This window comes from Megalops cyprinoides, chromosome 5 (genome assembly GCF_013368585.1).
Source record: "Megalops cyprinoides isolate fMegCyp1 chromosome 5, fMegCyp1.pri, whole genome shotgun sequence".
NCBI classification, from domain to species: Eukaryota; Metazoa; Chordata; class Actinopteri; order Elopiformes; family Megalopidae; genus Megalops; species Megalops cyprinoides.
This window is the reverse complement of record NC_050587.1, coordinates 32,944,508-32,969,307: the sequence shown is the minus strand read 5'-3', so window position 1 is coordinate 32,969,307 and position 24,800 is coordinate 32,944,508. Positions and strand designations below refer to the sequence as shown.

At 46.3% G+C, this 24,800-nt stretch overlaps 2 protein-coding genes across 2 annotated transcripts in view; both read right to left on the bottom strand.

Annotated features, from left to right (window-relative positions):
• Positions 1 to 1,060: 1,060 nt before the first annotated feature.
• stoml2 (stomatin (EPB72)-like 2) lies at positions 1,061 to 6,343 on the bottom strand. Its single transcript, XM_036529974.1, has 10 exons — positions 6,178 to 6,343; positions 4,797 to 4,949; positions 4,278 to 4,377; positions 4,140 to 4,198; positions 3,680 to 3,781; positions 3,243 to 3,377; positions 2,700 to 2,844; positions 2,176 to 2,255; positions 1,675 to 1,803; positions 1,061 to 1,192 (listed from the first exon to the last, which is right to left on the bottom strand). Exons 1-10 carry the CDS (start codon positions 6,217 to 6,219, stop codon positions 1,061 to 1,063), a joined length of 1,077 nt encoding a protein of 358 aa, XP_036385867.1. The 5' UTR covers positions 6,220 to 6,343.
• Positions 6,344 to 10,519: 4,176 nt separating this feature from the next.
• Positions 10,520 to 24,800, bottom strand: part of LOC118777929 (protein FAM214B) — a 32,754-nt gene continuing 18,473 nt past the window's right edge. The window contains exons 3-11 of the mRNA XM_036529190.1: positions 18,387 to 18,565; positions 17,792 to 17,966; positions 16,006 to 17,318; positions 13,365 to 13,423; positions 12,478 to 12,577; positions 12,129 to 12,287; positions 11,807 to 11,875; positions 11,498 to 11,697; positions 10,520 to 11,028 (exon numbers count right to left, since the gene is read on the bottom strand). Of these exons, the coding sequence (XP_036385083.1) occupies positions 10,875 to 11,028; positions 11,498 to 11,697; positions 11,807 to 11,875; positions 12,129 to 12,287; positions 12,478 to 12,577; positions 13,365 to 13,423; positions 16,006 to 17,133 (1,869 nt within the window). The 5' untranslated portion in view covers positions 17,134 to 17,318; positions 17,792 to 17,966; positions 18,387 to 18,565 and the 3' untranslated portion in view covers positions 10,520 to 10,874. The remainder of the gene's footprint in view (positions 11,029 to 11,497; positions 11,698 to 11,806; positions 11,876 to 12,128; positions 12,288 to 12,477; positions 12,578 to 13,364; positions 13,424 to 16,005; positions 17,319 to 17,791; positions 17,967 to 18,386; positions 18,566 to 24,800) is intronic.

Genomic DNA, 24,800 nt, shown 5'->3' with positions numbered 1-24,800 from the left:
TCTTGCTTCCCAAACGTTTGATTGACACCACTATTTCCACATTACTGTTGATGCTCTTTGTTCTACTTGCTTCTGACAAGCAAAAGCCATTATCAAATAATCCTGAGTCTTAACAAAACAAATAAGAAGAGTGACAACAACACATTAGGGGTTGTTAGAACAGAATTTTCTCATTATGATATCACTTAACCAGGACATGATCTGGGAAGAGCCACCTAAAACCACATTTCAGGGGCTAAAAAGACATGGATACATCAATTGAGATTAATGTTAAAAAAAAGGAATCAGATTATAAAAATGTACTTTTAATATCGAATGGGTTGCAGTGTCTTAACATGTTACTGTTTGCTCAGACTGATTTTGAAGACAACACCTGAGAGAAGAAAGTGTGTAATCCATCCTGTGGCCACTAAAGTGTCAGTAACAACAAAGGCAAATATCATGGAAAGCAGATGAGTGTCACATCAGCCTTCACAGAAAATTCTGGCTTAATATATGAAAACCTGCACAGCTAATGAAGTTTTTTTTTTTTTTTTAAAAAAAAAAGGATTGTTGCGGGGAGGCATTAAGTTAGACTGTATGGACTATGATATCACTCCATAGCGGAAAAACAAAAAATCCATTACTTCAAGTGAGAAGAGGAGGTACTTCAGCATTTTCTCAGCACACAGATTTACAGACTTGGTACTAAAGGGTGAATCATTTGCGTACGCACACCACAGATTATTGTCCCCAATGGTGTCTCTTGTCAGTTAAGGAGTTTTTGTACGAAAAAGAGCAGCCACAGGTGATCAAACAGAGAACATGTGGATATTTCACCACAATGAAATTAAATCACAGAAACCAGCAGAGAAACAAAGAATGGGGTGTGTAGTATCTGGTGTCAACAAAGCTCTCCCAAAGTGCCTTGGTTGTCCTTCCCTGGTGTGGACCCCTACTCCGTGGCAGGGGGAAAGTGCTGGGAGTTCCATGTTTGCTTCCTCATGACCAGAGCAGAGGCGGTTGTCCTCATAAAGCCGTGGGGCAGTCTGCTTTCGGTGCCGCCCTGGGTCTCCAGACTTTACTGAGTGCTGCTAGGTTGTGGGGAGTCTGCCTCACTAGGGGCCTTCACCGCTGGTACCTCCACGGGGACACTCTCTACAGTTTGCGGGCTTGGGGTCTGCTTGGCCAAGGTGCTGTAGATGGTCATGGCCTGGGCAAAGGACAGACAAAAGGTCACTACATAATGGTCAGTGCATCACACAACGGGAGTACCATTGTAATGCAGTGGTAAGGAGCTGGACTAGTAACCCAAAGGCTGCCGGTTCAATTCCCAGGTGGGGAATCACCACTGCTGTTAACAATTTGGGAAAGTACTTAACCTGAATTGCTTCAATATATGTCCAGCTGTATAGCATAAAAAGCTGAAAGGCACACCGGACAACAGCATCTACTAAGCAAAAACGCTAAAGGTAAGAACTGCACACACTGCAGACTGTCAGGTCTGCCTTGCTCTTCGGGTAAGAATTAACAGATTTTTCAAACTTCAAACTTTTTCAAATTAATGCAACAAGCCAATCGGATCTTACCCACACAGCCCACCCGGCTTCCTGCTGAGGTCAGAGCACTGGGCTTCTCAGCTTGCAAAGCACATTAAGCATCTGTAAAGACTGGCTGGGTCGGACGCGCACGCACCTGTGTGACCATGCCGCTGATGTCACCAGTGTTGGAGGGCAGCAGGATGGTGTTGGACTCTTTGGCCAGGTTAGAGAAGGCCGACACGTACTGCTCAGCCACACTGAGAGAGGCCGCTGCATTCCCGTTCTGCAAACAGCCAATCACAGCGTTAGAATGCCCTCACCAGACTCTCCTGCTGCAGAAAAATCCCTGCATGGAACATGTCAGACTGAGCCCAAAGCATCAACGAGTTCAACCCTCTGTCTCTGCACGTTGTCCTAACAGTTTAAATAGTAGGAGGGGGATAATTACGAAGCACTTATTTCACCTCAAGATAAAAGGAAATATTCAAGTGACAGATGAAAAAGTCTATTTAACTTTAAAATGTTATTAAGTGCTTCCGAAGCAGGAGGATGTAATTCCACCTTCACACATATAACAAATACATCAACCAAAAGGTAACTTCCAGTACTGTGGCTAAAAATCCTCTAAATAAATAAATGGCCTTTTGTACTTTACCTGCTCAGCCAGAGCTTCTGACAGCAGCCTGATGGCCTTGGCTTTTGCTTCCGCTTTGGCTAAAACAGCATTGGCCTCACCTGAGAAAACAGAACAAAGTCTCCCTAGTGAGTCTCCCTATCTCCCCATGTCCTGCAGGGTTTCTGTCTAAAACAGGCCTTCATCACTGACTGATGAATATAACTGTGTGCAGGAACACAGGAATATAACTGTGGACACAAGGAGACAGTGAATATAACTGTCCTTGTGTGTGTGTGTGTGTGTGTATGTATGTATTTATGTCTGTAACTGAATAAGGTCTTCCATCCAGGCAGTGGTCCTGCCTAGCTCCCAGTGTCTTCCATGTTCAACTGTGATTCAGTGCAAGCCACTGTACTATATCACAGTTACTGAAAACCGAGAGGCTGGATGCACAGATGGGTAACAAACACAGCAGCGTGAGTCACAGTGTAACGTGACTGAATGGTGGGATAATATTCTGACCCTTTGACTGCTCTTGCATACGTTTCCATCAGTTCCCATACCTGCAGCTTTGTTGATCTGCTCAGCCTTCTGCCCTTCTGAGGCTAGGATCTGGGCCTGCTTCCTGCCCTCTGCCACGTTGATGGCAGATTCTCTCGTTCCCTCAGACTCCAGAACTGTGGCTCTCTTCTTCCGCTCGGCCTCCACCTAGGAGAGACACAGTCAGGCCTACTGAAAGCATCCTCCAGTCGCAAAGACACCTCCTAACAACCGTTTTGGGGTTTGGTAGCACGGCACCAGCAATTTCCAAACTGATTTGAAAGCCCTATATTAAGTGCTTTGTTCATGGCAGGTAAAAACTCCGGGGTGAGGTGGGGGCTGTGTCCATCAGCCCATGAAGACCCCCAACAAAACAAAGTGCACAGGATATGACTTTCCCAGTCATATCCTGGATGCTAATACCTTATGTCATTCCCATAGGCAAACTACTGGCATAGTGCTGGGTCGCCATTGGACAGGGCCCCTCAATTCTGCACCAGCTCGTTATGACAGGATGTGCTCCCGCCTCCCTGTTGACAACGCCCATCCAGGCCACGCCCCCTCACCTGCATCTGCATGGACTCCTTGACGCGGGGCGGGACGTGGATATCCTTGATCTCGTACCTCAGGCAGCGGATCCCCCACTCGTCAGACGCCTGGTTTATGGAGTGCACGATGTTGGCGTTCAGGGACTCTCTTTCCTGGAACGGGACAGACGCCGGTGATTTATGGCAACCAAGCTAATAGTTTCACTGCATAAAAGTTATGAGGAGGGTAGTCTTGCAAATGAATAATTTCACCTTTGTTATATTGAGTCTTTTATCTTTAGTTCTTAGTTTACCCTCAAACCATGTAGTTACTGGTCAAGTTAAATCAACAGTAAAATAACTAACTCACTAATTCAGCACAGCTGCCCCTCTGTACTACACTCTGCAAATCAACCTATGCCAATGTCACTTAGAGCAGCAGTTTGGTTGGTTAATTGATTGATTGACTCATGTACTCGGAACACTTTGTCGAGGGTCAGCTTCCCCAGCTCAGAACGCATGGTGGTCTGGGCCAGCTGGGTGACTGCATATTCTGGATCTTCCACTCCATAGCTAGCCTGGAATGGACACAGTACATGGATAGAATTTACACACATTCATGTGGCAGACGACGCTCTTATCTGGACCGTATTCCAAAGCAAAGGCACAAGAGTGATTCAAATTAGGCAGTTAAAGGAACAACCATAGATACATAAAAACAACAGACCTCATCTGGACATGTGTTGATCTGTCACAACTAATGATGTCATGAATGCAAAAGTGATACACTAAATTTACTTTACCACAACTTTACCACACAATAAACCATAACCAGAAATGAATGAAAATGAGCTAGGCAACATCCAGACTTCATTACCTCCATAACAACAGGGTCATGCACCACTTTGAGAAAAACAGACAACAATATCAACATACCTTAAAAGGGTCCAATATTCTGAGATACAAAACTCCATCTATCTGTAGGGTCACATTGTCTGCAAGGAAGACACAACAGTTGAGCTAGAAATAATATCTACCACAAACAACAGGTCTAACCGCAGAAACAGCACCCACCTAGGGACACAGCCGACTGCTCTGGTACATCGATGACTATCTCCTTCAAGCTCTGTACGTACCGGACTCTGTCCAGTATTGGAATGAGGAAATTCAATCCCTTAACAAATCAAAAACAAATGACAATTTCATATCTGCAGATTAACTTTATGAAACCAATGTGTTACATGTACATCACAGATACCATCTTCTCCAAACAGGTTGCCCTGTTCAGTAACATCCATTACATTACATTATTGGCATTTAGCAAACGCTCTTACCCAGAGTGACTTACATCAGTTTCAATGTTATCCATTTATACAGCTGGAAATTTACTGAGGCAATTTGGGGTGAAGTACCTTGCCCAAGGGTACAACAGCAGTGGCCCAGCAGGGAATCGGACCAGCAACGTTTTGGTCACGAGTCATGCTCCATAACTACTATGCTACATTGCCGCCCCATCTGTAATTCCAAATCTTTTCATGATCTCCGTCTCATATAAGGCATCATTTTATTAAAGAAATGATAAACGATATTTACCGGCTCCAGAATGCGGTGAAACCTGCCCATCCTCTCCACCACCCACGCCTCCTGCTGTGGAACGAACAGCACCACCGTGTTCATCGGGAGGCTGGACGCCCATCTCTGCTGGGCCGGGGCGGTCCACTGAGACGGGATACTGCGCCGAGAGTGCTGCAAGGAACAGCGACACGACTGTTCAAACCGGTGCTGATCCAGGGAAAGATTCCCCACCCACAATTCTAACCACAACCATTATAAGCTGAACAGGAAAACTGATCTTAGATCAGCACTTGTGGGGTGACTTCTGCCTGTTGCTGCTCGGGCAATAGGAACAGATAAACGACCTTTGTCACAGTGCAGAATTCATTAGTGTGCTACCATTCCAGCTTTCTGGCCCTGCAACTACATTCCATTTTTCAACTACTGAAACTGCCTTATACTTTGCTTCAACCATAACGAAAACACTGCACCCACCTGGGTGATGCATGGCAGACATTAGGCACCATGGCACTCATCCTATGCCTGAAGTGGAGTCACTGATTAATTTAATGATTTCATGATTTAACGTAAGGGGTCATTAATTTAGGTAATGTGAAAACAACCATTACAGTAGGGTGAACAAGGACCCGCTTGTGCTGACCATTTATGGTCAAAATATTGGGTTAACATTCTAATATTGGGTTAACATTCTACTCGAAATTTGGTGTTTTCCAAAGCAGTAACGTCCATAAAGTTTAACACTCAGATGGGAACACTCCCAACACCAACTCTATGAAAGTGACGTTAGCTGGCGTAGGTAACATATCTAGCCAGCCATTTCCAGCAGATAAACAGTCATTGGTCTTCCATCCAAGCAATAACAAGACCCAGGTCTCATCACCGCCCACTATGACACAGCAGACAACAGCAAGATGCTGTAATTGCTGCGCAATTTACTGTACGCTCCGACCAAGCAATGCTTATTGTTGTAACTACTGGAATTTGGACATCACAGAAAGGACGGTCAAGACTACGCTAGATACGCGAAGCTGATTGATGACTTCCTGACGATCAATATTAGCTACCAATAAAACTTACCGCGTGGTAAACGAACGTGAGCTAGTCCAACTAATAACACATTGCGTCAACTTAGTTGACCTAAAGTATTCTAGCTATCTTAGCAGTAGTGAGTATAGAAAGCTAGGATGTACACAGCTGCTGTAGTACTAACTATATCGCAATAAATCGTAAAGTTAGTTAACGTTAACAGTTTGCGCTCTAAACAATACTTGTTCTATAGCGACGCTGACTTGAAGCTGGCTAGTTAGCTCGCTAGTATTAGTGACGACATGAGCCGCAATGTACATGAAGGAACACGTTAGCCAGCTAGCGGCATGAGAAAGCTCCAATACGGTCTTACCTTTAATAAAGCACCTCCAGCCCGGCACACAGTCCGAAGCATACCGTCCTTGTAGTAACTATCTACGTCAAATTAGTTGAGTTTTCAGAATGAATGAATTCTGTTATCCACCTCTTGTTCAAACTTGACCCTCTGCTGATGTCAGGAAACGACAAGTTACAACATCGGGTGGGTACCACGCTAGAAGACTTCCCCTACACGTGTGCAACAAATTACAAGGCGTCCAACGTTCCGGCTATGAAGAAAATTGAAATGATTAATGTGACCTAATTGTATTGTATATTCCTGTTTGCTCATAGCAAATTATTAATTGTATGAATAACTAATAATTAAGTTATATCAAGAATGCTGTCAACGTGACAAAAACTTATATATACATATCACAGGTCAGTGAACACACATTGTCAAAATAGGTCTACCACTCAAACTTGTTGGTATCTTCAACAAAAACACACCATTTATCATAAATATAAATAAGAGTAGAAATCATAAACCATCAATTCTCCACCTGTCCGTTCATTAACATTTGCGAACAATGCAACTCATATCCACATTCCGTTTGCTCTCTCCTTTTGTGTTGTTGTACCTGTCAGCCGCAAGAGGGAACTGTAGAGAACAGTGGTCACCCAGTGCATGAAGTCATACGCTAGGAGGGAGCTGCTGTAAGGAAGTAGCCTGCCCCCTGTGGTTCAAAGTGCAAATGTCACGGCAGGGACTCTAAAATGAAAGCATTAGAAATGTCTGGCAAATCTAAACCCCTTTCCTCTGCATAATCCGACAACTACTAGTTGTTTGCTTGTAATTTTCAAATCATAAAATGTTAGTTCACATTTCAGTTGATTCAATCTGGAATAAATTCCAAGTGTGTTCAGTGTTGGCTGTCTGTACAAAGTGTGTTCAATGTTGGCTGTCTGTACAAATGTGAGCAGTGTGTGCAGAAAGAACACTGCCTCTATTTGTCAAAGGTAATTGTAGCATTTTGATCTGTTTTCTTCAGTTTCCTACACTTCATACACTTTGTCAGTAAATTACAGATGTGGATTTTAGAGTGTCTTGAGACAATTTTGTGCAGTAGGCATCAGTGTTAATCAGCCTATTTATTAACTGACAGACCAGTGGATAGAGCTGTCTTTTGTCCAAATAAACTTCAAATAAAATATTCAGAACTCCCTAATGATGTAATTGTGAAGTTCATTTGAATGCATCTTACATCAGTGGAATCCATCTTACTGAACATGGTGTCTGATATTTAGTCACTCCAAAGACAATGAAAGAAGTAACGGTATTGGTTCACTTATGGTCAGATTTCTTACGTTGACAGCTTTACTTCGAATTAATTTTTATGGATGGAAGATGCCAGTAAGTCAGTAATAGGAAGTAGATGTGTGCGGTTTATGAATAATTAACTGTGACTGTCAGTTTCATGCGTCATGAGGCCTTCCTTATTTGAGTCTTGTATGAAAGGCCACGGATAGTGATGAGCTCTCTTAGGACTACTCTCAGCTTTAAGCAATCCGATCCAGTTCATTCCACCCCATCTATCATTCATGCAAGCTGTGCTTTTCCAAACACATTTATAGACACTCAAGTTCAAACCTCGTCATAAAACATACATGTACATAATTCGTCACATTTGCTGCAGCTGATGTGTAGCTGAGGTTACGCAATTTCATGGGTAAAAAGGGAAACCGTATCAGAGAACAGATGATTTTGGGTTTGGTCCCCTCTCATGCTGCTCTGGGGTCCACTCTTTGCCATCTGAAGCACAGACCACACGCGAGACAAGCTTTTTTTTTCTTAAACTTTTATTTCCTACACAGAGAGACCAGCTGCAGGTATTTGCTTTTAACATGGTTCAAACCCAAGGCTGCAAAGTAACACAGGTTTCAGAGAATGTGAAAAGATCAAGAAGGATGGAGGGTGGAGGGGCAAGGCCTCAGTTATAATGCACTGAGATTTGGTAGGTTCACAGGCAACAGTTGGCCCTATCCTGGCTTCAAATTACTGTGCTGATTTTAAAACACTGACTTCCTGTATTTGGCACCTGCACAAAGCCTGACAGAAGCATTTGTGTTCATATTGCTCGGACACACGCCACACTGAACTTGGTTCAAGTCACAGGAGAGGTTTCTCCACAAGCGTTTAGCAGCAGGTAATTACTCTTTAGTCTCAAGTTAGGCTTAGTATCAAACCAGCGGACAACTATATACTTCCGTTCTTTTGTGCTGGAAGTTGCTCCAGAGTGTCAGCTAAATGAACGTAATGTAATGCAGCTAAAGCTACTCTTTCTGGGAGGTCACGTTGACAAATTGTGCCATATTGTGCTGGGTGAGACATGAACAAACACAGCTACCCACTTTTCATGCATATTTAAAAACCTGCCTTAGGGGCAGTTCACGTAGACACGCCTTTACAACGGATAATTCCTCATACGCGATAACAACTCCAAGGACAAAGTACAGCTAATGTCAACAGTACTGAATATATCTACCAACGCTGGTTTGATTTTTGAGGTGTGCTTTCGTGAAAAAATACACTTCAGAGTGTTAAAGATACTTTTCCTTATGCAGCTCTAATTCTGATGTGAATTTGACAATAAAAAGTACTACACTTTCCATGCTTATGTCCACAGACAGTTTAAATCCTGATAACATTTTGTCTACTGCTGGTCCCGCAACACAAACGATGAATCGTTTCTGATCATAAATTTCCATTGAGCATGCAATCATTTAGAAACGTCCAGCGTTCAGTTATTTGAAGCTCTTTTTATGCTCACAGAAAACAATTTATAAATCTTGTCTGCTTCTTTGGTCTCTTATTTTCTTGTGCTATGCTTTGTTATAGAGGAGTAAACCTTATAACTAAATAAAAAGTTTGTGTAACTGGGCTATCTGTTTTAATACAAATAAATTTCTAAAAAGGTCTCGATTCTTTCCAAACAAAAGAGTGTCTAATTCTTAAATATGTTTGAACAACGTTCATCTCAGCAGAAAAATACCCAGAGTATTTAATTTTATCCAACGTTTGTGCTGCCAAAACATCAGAATACAAAAAACCATGTATGGTCGTTATCAAGCAGTTATTTGGGCGTTTTTTTTTTTTTCCAGTTGTGTTCTGAGGAAAAGCAATGGCATGACTGCACAGAAAGGCATCCTGATTCTGATTCTGGCCTGCATTGGCTGGGTTATGTGAAAGACTCATTCATGGCTGTTACTCCTGAAGTTTGCAAGGTCTGGGCATCCAGTTTGGCATCTGTTCCTGGCACCCCAGCTACCGATTCCCAGCTTGCAGTCAATAGCAAATTTCAAGCATGTATGAATTTTGCCCACTTTTCCCTCACATTATTCATTATGCACGTAGAAAGAACTGAGGAATTGAGTGGTAATTGTGTTAAACGTGCAGAGTGTGTATGCTGATCCTTTGTCAGTCATCAACCACCTGTGTTACTTGTGAGCCATTGAATTTCTTTTTTCTTTTTTTTTTTTTTAAATATACATATACTTATTTTAAATACCCCCACTACCCCCCCCCCCCCTCCCTCCATGCCAGCCACCCTCCCTCCCTCTCAACCCTTTGTCACAGATTCTCTCTATACATTGCTGGCAGAACAGAGCCAGTGGCTCCAAAATAAATCACACACTCTAAACTGTGCAGCATATTGCTTTAAGACATATGCAAATAAATTAAAACACAACTACTTTTTTTCCCCTTAACTCTGACTGGTAATAGAATGTTCTAATCCTCAGTGCTCTTCAGTCTGTCTATGGTCATGGGGTTCAGATGGTGAGGGGGTTACCAGTGATGGGTCCCCCCGCCCCCCCCAAAATACAAAGTGGTACGTTCTGTTGATCCAGGAAAGGTGGGGCATGCAAATTTTTCATTGTCTCACTCCACCCAGAATCTTCTTGATGGTGACAAAGGTTATGGTCCATAGTCTGAGGAGGTACAGTACTTCTCCTAACATGACCAACCATTAGGCAGATGTACCTTCTGGCATAACGGCGAGGCTTCTTTGTCCTCTCCTGGTGTCCAGTGCTGTGTTTAAGGTGCCTGGTTTATTCCAACGAGAAATATTTCTACTTCCATTCCCTATCATGGGTCTGCTTACATTTCTCTCATCAATAGAGTGATGCAGGGCGAAAGATGCTACATTGGGGCAGCAGTGTAGCATAGCGGTAAGGAACAGGGCTTGTAACCAAAAACTTGCTGGCACATTTCCCCGCTGGGGCACTGCTGTGGGTTAACTACCTCATTAACTACCCGATTGGGCAAAGTAGTTAACCTACAATTCCCTCAGAAAATATCCAGTTATATTAATAGGTAACATGTAAAAATGTAACATGTGCAAGTTGCTCTGGATAAGAGCAACTGCTAAATGGTAATAATGAAATGTAAATGTAATGTCATTGGGCCACTGATGTTTACTGTCCGATTCGGATTGGTCCACTTGGGGGGTGGAAACGGGGGGGTGTGTTTAGACAGATTGAGGGGCAGAATTTTAACTGAAACACAGCACTAGAAGAGAACTCGTTTTTTTTGTCACAAGGCATGCATGTTAACCCTGAATTCAGAAACAGTCCTATGGTGCGTTTCTGTCTTTGTCCTTCAAGTGTCCTTTGCTTTGTTTTCTCTGGTTTGAGCAGTCTGCTATCTGGCCCTGCGGGCTTTGTTCACCTGGGGGTGACACTGGCTGAGGGTCAGACTCTGGGGGAGTACTTGGGGTTTCTTGGCACCTCGGTGAAGGACTTCAGCTCATATGGGATCCCCGTGTCCACCTCGATGGATTTGCGGGAGAATAGCAGCCGGATATCATTGTGCAAGTAGATTTTCCCAGATTTGGAGCTCTGGAATCTGTGAGGTAAAACAATGGGAACAGTCAACACGGTCAACACTGCAATCAAGACTAAGTAACATTGAATGACAACACTAATACATTTACATTACATTACTTTATTGTCATTTAGCAGACGCTCTTATCCAAAGCGACTTACAGTGGTTATGATTTTATCCATTTATACAGCTGGATATTTACTAAGCCAATTCTGAGTAAGGTACCTTGCCCATAGGTACTGCAGCAATGCCCCAGTGGGGAATTGAACCAGCAACCTTTTGGTTGCCAACATTTCTCCTTACCGCTGTGCAACACTCCCACCCCGATTAATACAACACTTTATCTTTGATATATAATCATCATCTTTCACTACCATAGAATAGTCTTCAGATTTTACAGGCATTTTCTTTAAAAGGTTTAAAGAACAAATATATTCAGCTGCAATAAATAATAAACTTAATACGGACAGCAGGAGGCAGCAAGTGTTACCTGAGGTGTATCAGGTAGCAGAGAATTTTCTTCCTGTCTGTGCCCCCGCCATCTGGCTCCTCCCCCTGCCTCTCCCCCTCCTCCACAGGCACCAGGAAGATCCGATGGCGCAAGAAGGTCACATGATTGACGGGCATGTCCTCGAAGTTGTATGTCACCAGGAACATCTTCACCACAGTTTTGTTGGGATTGAATAAGGTCTAGGGGAAGACATAAGCATGCTTGTTATTTTCCTTTCAGAAAAAACACACATGCTATTGGAGTAATTTGCAAACAGGGAGTTGAGCACCGGGGAAGAGTCTGACTCACCACTTGGATGGTCCCTGCTTTAGGTACGCTGTATCCCTTCTTACCAAGAGGTTCCAGGTAGATTACACCCTAAAAGAACAGAAATTACTACTCTGAAAAACACACATGCACATACAATTATACGCGTTCCATTTTTCAACGCTTCATTGGAGGACCTCACTGACTACCAATGACAATTGCAGTCGAATAGACCGTGTATACTGGCTAAAAGCTGACTAGCAGAACTGAACCTCAAGGTTACTTGCAAGGCGGCCTGCTGCTCCTCCCCCAACGCTGAGGTCAGAGGTAAGAGGTCATCAAAGGCATATAGGAGGAACCTTACCAGGAAGGGCGAGGGTGCGCTGTGCTCGGAGATGTCGTAGTAGGTGACTTGGACGGGCAGGGTGGCGTGCTGTGGGCAGTAGGACCCGCTCGCCCCGATCTCTGCCGTGAAGCCCTCAATCCGGCCTGACGGGGCAAAGCGGCCCTTCAGGATGGACTCCTGCATGACAGACAAGAGGGCACCCAGTCAGCACCACCGACGTTATCCCTCAGTGCACTTTACAGTTTCAGAAGCACATGGATTGAGACTAATGATTGGTACAAGTTTGGAGACAGGGCATTTAGGTCAAACACCGCTGAGGGAGTATGTCTCTATGTGTGTGTGTGTAGAGAGGAGGACAGTAGGGTACCTCAAAGTTGCCAAGTAGGGAGTGGCTAATGGAGGCAGAGGGCCAGCCAGTACGGCCAGAGCGACAGGCCTCTCCACGGCGACCACTGCGCAGCTGACGTCTGGACACACCGATGCACAGACAAAGACACAGATGCAGACAGACAGAGATATACAGAGTCAACACTGAAGGAGACGCTGAGCACTCTTGGCAATAGATAAGTTGAGATCATTCACCCCGAACCCCTCCCCATCCCATCTTCAGTGATTGTGGTGCATTAACTGGGAGCAGAATAGTGTGATGTTGAACGTAAGTGACATCACACTGTGTCAGAAGGTCACAACGACCTTGTCATGTTGAAAACCCATTCCCCTCCTCTCATCCAAAAAATGCAGGACTTTTGCTCTGGTCTCCATGGCAGCACCGTGCTTAGTTTGCTATTGCCATTGTCGAAGCACAGAACAAATGAAACAAAATCCCATTTAGTCAACGTGTTTGAGAAAAGTATGAATGGGGCCCTCACTCATTAACTTCTTTCACGTTTCAGGTATTTATAGTAGTTTCCAGATCTGTGAGTAAAACCCAGATTCAGCCTTTATTCCTGACATCTTGGTGAGTTTAGAGGGAAAGTTACTCCACCTACATTAGCATTTCTATCCCTGAAATAACATTCAAAAGTCAACCTGTGTCTTAACATGAAATAAATTCATTTCTTTGCAGTGCTTTGCACCAACCTATACTGTCTATATCTATACCTAATTTTACAATGAAGAAGCCACAGAAAACACAACACTTAGATCTAAGTGGTAAAAGAGTCAACAGCATGAAATGGAACACCTTTTTATGCATTTACTCTCCCACTCCCTCACCCTGAATGTTGAAGTTTTTCACTGAGATTTAAAACTCACGATTTCAGTCGAAGCCCACTTTTTAGTCTCCTTCCCACTCTGGTGCAATCAGTGACACCCTGAAAAAGGAAAGAAAACATCAGTTACTCCATTTTAAAAGCACTGCCTAATCTAGAGTAACATTTTCAATATAATCTACTTAATGAATCAAGATACCATTATATTTATCTGCGGTCACTAAAGCATTTCACATCATATTTTTTTTGTTTTATGTTAGCTGTATCTTCTTATAAACCATCTTCTTATCAACACAAAGTGAATGACACACTGACACTGTATTGTCTGGTCTTCCTTCACACCGAGAGCTAATGTATAGCATAACTTCCTTCCTTATAATCAGAGACCAATGGAGATCCCAACCCAGTCTCAACCCAGTGGCCCAGTGATACCTTATATAGGCAGATGATAAGTTGAGGTAGCCTGAACAGCCTCTTTGCCTCCTTACAATTTATAATTAAAAAATATTACAAATATTCCACAAACAAATTTACTAGTATGTTTTTAAACACCACAATTTAAACCTTAGTTTAAAAAGTAATTAATTATTACAGGTACCTGTAGTTATTATACATTATAATATGTTATTATTCATACTTCATTACGAAAACCAGAGAGAGTAACCCTACAGTGTAAGTTCTTCCCAAGGTTTATCAATTATCTACAACTATACATATATACACACATATATGTGTTCTGTACATGTGAGTATTTCACGTCTTAGAATTGTGTTTCTTACGACTATGACAAACCTAAAACAAGTCAGCTTTCTTTTTTTATTTTATAAGTTACAGCAACAGTAAAATGTAGCCAGCTGGTATTCTCAAAACCTCCCAACATCTCAACGTCTTTCCCAGCATCTGGGAGACAGTCCAGCCAAAGATGAGCTCTGATACAACTGTAACACAGGGTCTGCAAGTGCTCTCCACGTGGACAGCTCCATCAGTTGTTCACAGGAGGTGAGTACTTACATGCGAAAGTAGCCTGCTCTCCAACTGTTGGCCGCTGCCCAGCCCCAGGTTATTCATCATGTCCCTGACTAGATCCACCTCACTGCTCCTCCACTGCCATCGCCGCGCCCACCCCGCTGACCGTCAGCTAGTCTGGTCCTCCGCCACCGTGAGAGTCACGGAAGGCATGCTACTCTCTCCGGCTCTCTCCCCCTGACTCCTGCCCTCACGCACAATAATGCCAACATGGGCATTTTAAAAGTCCCTTTCTCCGAATGTTTAACAAAAAAAAAAAGAACAGGTGAATATGGCAAAAAGCCCTCCCCCTGCCATTCTGGAACAGAATATGATATATTATAACATACAGCCAGAAAGGGCAGGGTTTTGTCCTGGTACTCTGTGTCTCTGTGGGAACAATGGGCTGGTCAATAGGCTTTATTCTGGGCCCACTCTGTACGTTCTAGTATGAGAAAAAGAGCAGTCATTTTTCCCTCTCTCTCTCTTTTTTTTGTCCCCGTCATATGAAACATCACTGTGCAGGCTGGGCAGCAGCCTTGAAAGGAGAGGAACAATCTGTGGGTTTGGAAACCACACGCTGGGGCGCTCCGAGCCGGGCTGCCCGCTGCTCCAACCTCCCCCCCCCACAAAAAACACTGAAAGGAACCCGGGAGCGAGCGGCTCACCTCAACTACCCTCCGCCCTCGCAAAAAGAACTCCAGCCAGGTGTCAGTCTGAAAGGCCATGCCATTCACCAGCACTCAAAAAAAACAAAATACGAAATGCGCTTCGAGTGGTACGACAAAAAAAAAACAGTGAAGTACCTCATTCATCTAATTCACTTCCTATTAATATAAATCTGAGGTTTTCAACCAGGGCCACAAGCATCTGTAAGGGTGCTTCAAAGGGCTGTAGGGGGTAATTGGGGTCAAGGCTAATAATCATATATGATAATAAAACGGAAGGGGAAAATTTCACAGAGGGGCACTTGAGTTAATCTTGGCCTAAAAGGGGTATATTTCCAGAATAAGTTTGAAAACCTTGGATGTAAATCTATGGCCTGCTCTGACCCATCTGGTTCACATGGAAATGCCACAAATAAGACTAATTGAACGGCCCCCGAACTAACTCTGAGTCATCTGCAGCTGTGTTTTCCAGCCCTGGTACAGGATTAGCTCTATGCTGTTGTTTTCCCCCACTGAGCTCTTAATTGGGTTTCATTGAGTTGTTAATTGAAATGGGTCTGTATTTGATGTCTCTTGAGGGTTTATCTGCTGTAGGTCCTTGAGAGAAGGAAATGTTCTGTCGAAAGCTTGTTTGTGCTAAACAGATCAAAGCAAACATATTTCTTCAGCTTATCTGCATTAGCATTTGGACTACCTAAACAAATAATTAACACAAATGACCACAGTAATAAGTCATAATTAACTTTTTAATTAATTGGGGATAGGGACTACCACAAGTACTTGACTGAGCAAGTGATTAATCTTAAATTCACTTAACCAGGACTGGGACTGGGGCTCCTTTCAGAAAGAAATCCCAGGGAAGGGCAGAAAGCAAGCAGGTAAACGGTTCCATCTCAGACTGTTCCCTTGCTTAGGACCCCCTGTTGAACCTTGATGTGTGCAGATGCTGGTCACTCATATGGGATCTGTGGATAGTTAGAAAGGCCTCGGCATGTGTAAGGGAGCACTGACCTTGGGCCGCTCGCGCGCAGAGGGGAGCAGATGGTTCCAGAAGGGGGCGCCCTTGGCATCTGTGCTGCGGCAGGCCCCAAGCCCCAGGCCGGGGGCCAGGAGCGCCAACCGGCTCCTCTTGGAGGTGGAAGGCCCCTCGTCTTCCGAGCAGGACTCCCCCGTGTCACAAGGAGACAGGAGCCTCCTCTTAGCAGGGCAGGCGCTGGGGCTGGCGAGGGATGAGGAAGGTCCTGGGACCGGGTCCAGGGGAGCGCTGGGGGTTTTCTCTGAGGAGGCCAGGCCGTTGGTGGAGATGGCCTGGGCGTACCTTCGCTCTGGAGTGGAGGTCCCGGCTGCCGCTGCCCCGTTCCCACCCTTGACCTCACCCCCAGCATGTCCCTCACTGTTCCTGGATGCCTCGGGGTCACAGAGTGCCCTTTCAGTTCGTTCAGAGGCCCGCAGCCGTGCCGCCTCTCCGTTGCTGAAGTCCTCGCTGTGCTCTGCAGGGGTGCGGCCCAAAGCGCAGCCCACTAACAGTGGTTCAGTCCTGGGAAAGAGATCTGGGGGGGTGGGGTCAAGGACCCGAGCAGTAAGCTGGGGCTGGAGTTTGGGGGAGAGGGGGGCCTCGGTGCTGGGTACGGGGCGGCTGTGATTGTGCAGCGGGGGGTGTCTGGTGAGGGTAGCAGAGAAGGGGACGTCGGCTGTCTGGCAGCCAGGGTCTTGAGCGGACGTGCAGTCACCGCAACCGACTGTATGCGGGCCGACGTTTGAGAAAAGCTGCCCAGAGCTGCAAAGCACCTCCACCTCCGATGGGGCCTTGTGCTCCCGCCCTAACCCCGCCCGACCGTCCCCCTCCAGGTGGGGGCGCTTGCAGTCCGACGGCCACTCCTCGTGGGTCCTCTTCCCGCCCGGCCGTGCCAGTCTTTGCCCCTCCGGGAGCTCGGTAAACCCCCCCAGCTGGGAGAATATAGACAGCTGGTAGACCTTCTGCAATTTGATCTCCTCCTCTCCATAGGGCCTGAGCAGCCCTGGTCTCGCCCCAGAGTCCAGCCCCCCCGTCTGGGCGCTGGGGGGCGGGAGGTCCCCGTCCTGGGCCGGGTGTTCCACGGGGGCCTCCTTGCGTGCAATTTCCACATGGATGTGTCGCATTGTTCCTTCAGTTTAGACCGACTGTTCGTGTACTGTGTGCTACCGGGTCAAGTCAAAACGAGGGGGGTTTAAAGTGCGAATGAGAGAGAACGGCTCCGGCTCAAGAGAACGTTCCAGAAAGAGTCTCTGCTCTCTTACCAACAAAGCGGGGACACATCCCCAGAGGAGGCATAGCGGCTTCGCACCTGCAGCAAAGCAAAGGTGCTTTTACAACCCCGGCAGGGAAACATGTCAATGCATGCCTGTCTTTGCCTAGCAGAAGATCAACATTTGACCAAAAACCTAAAGCTACTCTGACAGTAAATGACTAACGCAGTATTAATCGTAGTAATGACGGCGATTATTGCATTACATTATTTGCTTAGCAGACACCCTCATCCAAAGGGACCAAAGGGACATCCAAACCCTGCCCTTTCTTTCATATACTACCCATTTATAACGTGCGATATTTATTGAAGAAATGCAGCTGAGTGCTTCACTGTAAGGTACAACAACTGTAGAGCCAAATTGGCAACTTCTGGGTTCTCAGCCCTGCTCTTCAATGCTTTATCCTCAGATGAACTGCAATAGCAATTCGTGCCCATGTCAAAGGCAGAGTACTGTAAGTGACACGGGGGTGAGCCAATAAGAGAGCGCTGCACGTCACGTGACTGATTACCCAGCTCCTCCTCCGCCCTCCCGCTTGCCTGGGTCTGCTCCTTTCCCGCTCCGCCCACTGCTGCCCCCCTGCCACTACCCCAGGAGTCCGTCCATCCCCACAGCTGCCCGCCTGAACCAACAACACCATGCCCACAAAGGCCGGGTACGAGGAGCGTGGGAGGGGGAAGCGCCACCTGAGAGAGAGCGAGACAGAGACAGAGACAGAGAGAGGCAGACAGAGAGAGAAAGACACACACACACGGACAGTATTAGCCCCGAATCCAGGACCACGGTTAACAAGCTGATACATGCCATTTACATCACGATTAATCAGAAGCGAGGACGTGTCTTATTTATCTCATCTTCCTGAGGTATTTAGTAATTAAATAACAGCAGATTGGTGGAATTATTGAAATGGAGATCAGCATTTCAGCAGGACAGGGCACTGTTTTTTTATATAAAAGAGGTTGAATTCACTGGGTACAGTCAGGACAAGGTGCTGAAATCATTATGAGCAGTAACAGCTGGCTGGTTGCTTTATTCAGTGTTGCATTAATAATGATATACTCAATGTTTAAGGGATGCGGGCTGATCAGAGACCGGCGTCTACTCACCGAGGGCTGGACGTCAGTGGGGTGGGAGAGTGCTGGGGGGAAGGGCTGGGAAACAGGGACAGGCTCTCCGCAAATTCCTCTGAGGTACGGATAACATCTGGACACACCCCCCCTGGACACACGGGCACAGCAAACGACTCGGGGGCTTCATTCTGTCACAGGCATACCCGTGGAAAACCCTGGAGGGAGGGAGGGAGGGAGGGAAAAAGCAATAAGTCCATCCATCATGACCGCAATGTGACGAGCCAGTGTCACAATCCTCCCAACTGATCCCTATGCTCCCAAAACAAACAGCCTTGGTAAACACAGGACCATCCTGGGCCTTGCTTACAAACTCCAACTGTGACTCTGTTGCAAAAAATAAAATCTGGACAAAGAAAAAACTGAAGGAAGTGTTTTACATTGGTAAAGCCAACCTTCCAAAGCCACTGATTTGCTGTGTGTTTGGTTTGCCCAACTGTACAGCTACTCTGAGGTTCCCTTTCAGATCTTTATTGACCTTTTCCAGAAAGCTAACAGTTAGTTTCCAGCACCAGCGATATACATGATTAATCATAACTGTGACAGCCAATAACATTTCAGAGAACAGCTCTTTGTGTAATATGCACCCATTACATGGAAGACTTGAATCAAAATATTGTGGCACTGCACAAGGTGTGTGTGAGGCCTTCAGACAACACAAAGTGTGTGGGAGGCCTGGTTCCTTGCGATGTTCCAAGGGCCCCCCTCCTCCCCTTCCCCCAGACCTCCGAGCCTGGTACAGCGGTACACTTTCCTCTGCGTTTGGACCGGAACCAGGGACCGTGGAGCAGCACTGCGTTCCAGCACAGGGGGAGGCTGGGAGGTTATGGGGAGAGAGAGCCACAATGACAATGGTCCCTTTGTCCTTTGGCCATGTGACAAGGCAAGGGCTTGCTTTGCCAAAATCTCTCTGCATGTCCAAACGCTTTTTCTCCTCGCCACCCTTGATCTTAAGTGAGCTGCCTGGATTTCCAGGTCATCATCACCTGTTCTGTGTGACTGTGTTTGTCAAAAAACATCAAGCCAGGGTGTTATGTCAGAGGATGGTTATAAAAATCAACTCTGAACCAGTGGGGTGTGTGTTTGAACCCCAGAGTGGGGTGGCACGTTAGCAAGCGTGTCATCTTCCTCCATGAAGACAAGTATGTCATCTTCCATCCTGATGAGCCAAAGAATACAAGTAGCGACATAAACTGCCATTGACATTTGTCCTGAACAAATGCTGAAATGATGGACAGAGAAAAAAATATCAGCTTACATCAAAGGCACATACTTTCTGGCATAGGTTTAACTGTACATCCATTTGTCCAAGTTGTGCCAAGTATGGCCTAACAGTTCACGTACCGATCCCTATCCTTAGAAGCTTGTGGGTTTTGAAAACCAGGTGAGACACTGCAGCTGTACCACTAATCATATTTAGATATTTAGCACATATAGCTTCAGGAAGCATCCCAGTCTGGGAGCTGGATGAATATGGGAGTATGGGAGCAAATGAATAATCCAAGATAATTTCCAAATACAAAACTTTTTTTTTTTTTGCAAGGTGGAAATGACTGAACACTACCATAAAGCTTATTTTGCTTATTAAAAAAGTCTATTCTGATAAGCAGTCCCATCCCCTGCACGTGGTGTCAGTGCACGGAATAGTGTGCAGCTCCGCGCTGCCCCCGGTGGCCGCCCGCACGTCGTCGCTGCAGCTGCACTCTGCAGCGGGAAACGGTGATCCTCGCGGAGGCTGAATCACGAGAGAGCGGGGTCTGTCGGAGGCGGACGCCAGCTCGGTTCCCCCGGGCAGTGACGTCACGCACGCGCACCGTGACTCTGAGCGGCGGCACATCGAACGGGGGCCGGGCGGAAGCGTCACAGACGTGGAGAGTGGAGGCGCGGCTCGGCGCTGTGGCGATCACGCAGCGCGATCAGAACTGTAATTAGCGCATATATCGCGATAACTGCGATCCCTGCTGCTGTTGCTTCTTTGAATTCCCCTCCTTTCTATGTTTGGCTCCAAGGGCAAGCATGCAGGGCACGGGAATGAGGGACAATAGACTCGAGTGCTTCTGAAGGCTTCTGAGCAGGAACATAATCATGCCTGGTATGATTTGAGTGCTGCCATTATCTAGCAGAAGCCATAGCTGTGGAGGCAAGAGTGACCTTACAGCCACAAACACTCAGCAAATGAGTGTGTGTGTGTGTGTGTGTGTGAGTGAGTGTGTGGAGATTCCATGTTGGCTTGCCCATGTGAATGTACATATGTATAAAGACTTTGCACAGAACCACCTAGTCCCCTGACAAACAACAATTATTGACTGAGAAGCCCATGTGTGATCATGCACGCACGCACACACACACACACACACACACACACACACACACAGCAATCCCCCACTGTAATCTCTCTCCTCTAACACATGTGATCCAGTGGCAGCAGCTCACCCCATAATAGACAAAGCTCTCTGCTGCTTGTCCTCCACATACATAGACACACACGGACATGAGCACATGCACAAGCACACACCACACACATATGGCCATGTCTCCCCACACACAAACACACACACACATACACGTGTATGGCCATGTACACAGACATAAGCGCGCGCGCGTACACACACACACACACACACATACACACATACACACATACACACACACACACAAACAGAGGCTATTACTGGGCAAGGCCCTCTCCCAGCACACCCAGACCCTGATTTGGCAGTGTCCAAGAGCAGCCTGTTCCCAAAGAGGGTTAGAGCGCACCCAGCCTAGGGTGGGTGGGGTGGGGGGGTTGTTCGGGGGGTTGGGGGTTATTTTTAAGTCACTGCTGGGACACGATGGACAGCAACACTGGAGGTTTTCCGGCAGGGAGAGAGAGAGGGGGCCCTGTGAGCCCTGGGCTGAGGGAGTCCCATTTGTCCTGCTTTCCCCTTGCCCGGAAGACAGGAAGCAGCTGAGCGAGGTCAGGATCCCCCAGCAGCGCTGGAAATGCAATCAGCCTCGGCCGCTGTGCCATAAATAAAGATCTCTAAAAGGGGACAGGCCCCGAGCGTGCCGCCCACGTTACCACGGCTGCAGCGGGGGCAACTCACACAGCCACCCGGCGGACCGCGTCCAAATCGGGCCCCGCGCGATCTGCGTCACCTGACTCCCGAAGTGAGACGCCTGGCCCCCGAAACGAGCCCTGCCCACGCTGTCCCCGGGTTACCACCCAAAACGAGGACGCTGACAAATGTGGCAGGGAGTGACGCCGCTTTAAGCGGAGGGCCAAAGTCTCTGAGCGCTGCCAAGAGCGGACACGGTGAGAATACGGTGCGGTACGGCAGGATAAATAAGTCATGTTGACTTATCAAAACTCAGTGCTGGTAATGCAGTTTGACGTGACTGCTGTGATAGGTGGAAAAAGCCCTTCCAGACACACAGGAACAGACTTACACAGCACAATACATTTCCAGTTCACAGTTATGTATTAGCAAGGCAACAAACTTTGTAGAGTCTCTCACACACACACACACACACACACACACACACACACACACACACACACACACACAAACACACACATACATTAAGAGAGAGAATATACACAGATCTTCACCTGGACAGGCAGGTGTACACAGACACTGAACACATTAACACACACATATGTATCAATGTGGACCGCGGCACAGACACGAACAGACACACACAGACACAAACCCCTCTGCCCCTCTACCTCCAGCTGGTGTGTACGAGAGCGTCTGGCCGTGAAGGCGGGCAGCGGCAGACTCGGATTAGTCTGAGGCAGCTCTGCTGCGTCTGTGCTGAGCGGTGGTGTGACAGGCACCGTGGAGAGCCAGCCAACAGTGAGACGGGAGAGGGAGAGGCCTGAGTCATCCCACCAAGCCTCCTCAGCTGCAGTGCTCTTTAACTCTCTCACTGTGGTCCCTCAGAGAGAGTGAGACCGGCAGCCTGAATGCACCGCATGCACACACACACACACGCATGGATGCACACAGTCTCATGTGCACACACACACACACACACACACACACACACACACACACACACACACACACGAACACACACAAAAGCACACCTGTACACACTCTCTCTGTCTTTCTCTCTCTCTCTCTCTCTCTCTCTCTCTCTCTCTCTCTCATAAGCACACACACACACACCCACATACACAAATACACAAAGACATATATCCTCAGACACGTGCACACACAAATGCATGCACACATACAGTACACACAAACGCATGTTCTTTGATCTTTCATAACCCCAAAACAGCTCCCCCCATACATGTGCACAAATACACAAACTCCTTTCCAGAACAGCACATGGGAAGTTCACACATATACATACACACAAACACGGCACCCCTCTGGTCACAGACACAGAATCACAGGCACACACACACACACACGCACTTCACCTTCACTGGAAATTTCACACATACACACATTCTCTTTCTCACACACCTCACACCGGTCCTCACATTTCATACACACACAGGGGATTGCTTCAGGCTAAAGCTCCTCTCATCTCATCTGCCTGTGTACCCACTCATTTACTCTGGCTCACTTCACAGTGTATCTATCTCACAAACCTTTTGTATGACACTTTGCTAAAAAAAAAAAAAAAAACAAACCACTGGGTTTTGGATCAGTCAAGCCATTTTTTAACAAATGCAGGAATTTGAGCAATTAGTGCTGCCGCATTGTTTGCGCTAGTATTGTATGACAGCATCTCAGAGAAATACATACACTGCACAGGCCTCACACGTACTCTTCACACAAAGCACAAGCCCCTTGTAGAGTCAGGGCACATTTGTTTCAATTCAGTCAGTTCGAGAAATGAACTGAAATTCAATTCATTAATTGAAAAATCCTCATGGAAAATGATGACGAATTTTCAGTTCCTGAAAATGAATGTCAAGTGGCTCCCAGAACTGACTGAATAGAATATGATCGACCCTGACACCGCAAGGGGGCTGCGCTTTTCTCAGTATTGTGAGAACTGTGCGTTCCGCTATTAACAGCAAATCAACAGCAAATGTTAATAACAGCCGTGATTATAGAGCGTGATAACATAACGCGGTGGGAAGTGCTCGGCACAGAATGGAATTTGCAGTGGGTTCGGGAATTACTGACTTGCCTAATTACAGCTCAACTGACTCAGGGACCCATGGTCAAGCACCCGCTGTAGGAACGTAAACGAGTCCAGGAACACAAGAGGGCCACTTCATGTTGGCAAGGAAGCATATCTACTGATTTTTACCTCAGCTGTGGCATTTTGTCTTTGACGTTATGGTGAGATCTGGCCACAATTAGCATTAGGGTACTTGTTCTATTTTCTATGGACTGCTGCAGGGCTTTTGCAGCTTTGATGTGCTGTGCGTTTCTAGTTCCAATTCAGCTAAAACTCATCACTCATTCAAGCAGCTGGCCACCTATAATAAGATCTGACACAGGCGGCAGAATAAACAGCCTGTTTCTTCCATAAAGAGCCTGCAAAGAGCAAAATGTATGTACGGGGACAGGGAGGTTGCTGTTTGCGCTAACAAAGAGAGTGTGTGTATATGAGGTTGCAAAATGACTGCGGAGATGAAAAATTCTACAATGTTGTGAATTGTTCCTATTTAAAATGTCACTTTAGGGGTGACTTTTAAATTAGCGGAAAGCTTGTACACGTGTGCACACATGTGCTCATGTGTTACATGCTAACATTCCTCTGTAATAGTACCACACACAGCCCCGATTCCAGGTAGATCCAGTTTGGAGTTCATAGTTCAAAGGTCGTAGTTGTCAGCTATTTTCAGACAGGGCAACAAGCAAAAATCACAATGCAAATTGATGAGGAGTCAGGGGGTTACTGGTGGTATGCCAAGCAGCTGCCTGTCTTTTGGGGCATACTGGGAGACTCCCTTCATGGAGGAGGATGGAGCCAAAGGCAAGCTACAGAACAATCAGCTCTGGACAAGTCTGGCAGGCAGTGAGGGAGATTCTCAACAGCTGTGAGCTGTGTGTGCACTACAGGCCAAACTGACTCGGTGCAAGATTAGCTGCTGATTCACAGGCATCAATTCAGTACAGACACCACACATAACCACTAAATCATTGTTATATGGATGTGTCAATCTAGTCAACTGTGTGGCTACCATTAGCCCATCCTCATGATATATAGATCAGCTGATCTGGTGAGCAAGCAGCTGGACTTGCATGACCGTGGCTTCAGCAACATCACAGCACACAAAACAAGGAGGACTCCTCTGCACAAATTTCAACGGCATCAGCGAAGGTTCGAAACGAGCAAAAACAACGGGTGGATGTTGAAGAACACTTTTGTGGTACATCCCAGAGTGCAGACACACTAACCTCTACTCTAATCAAAACCAGCAGCTTCCTTTCCAGT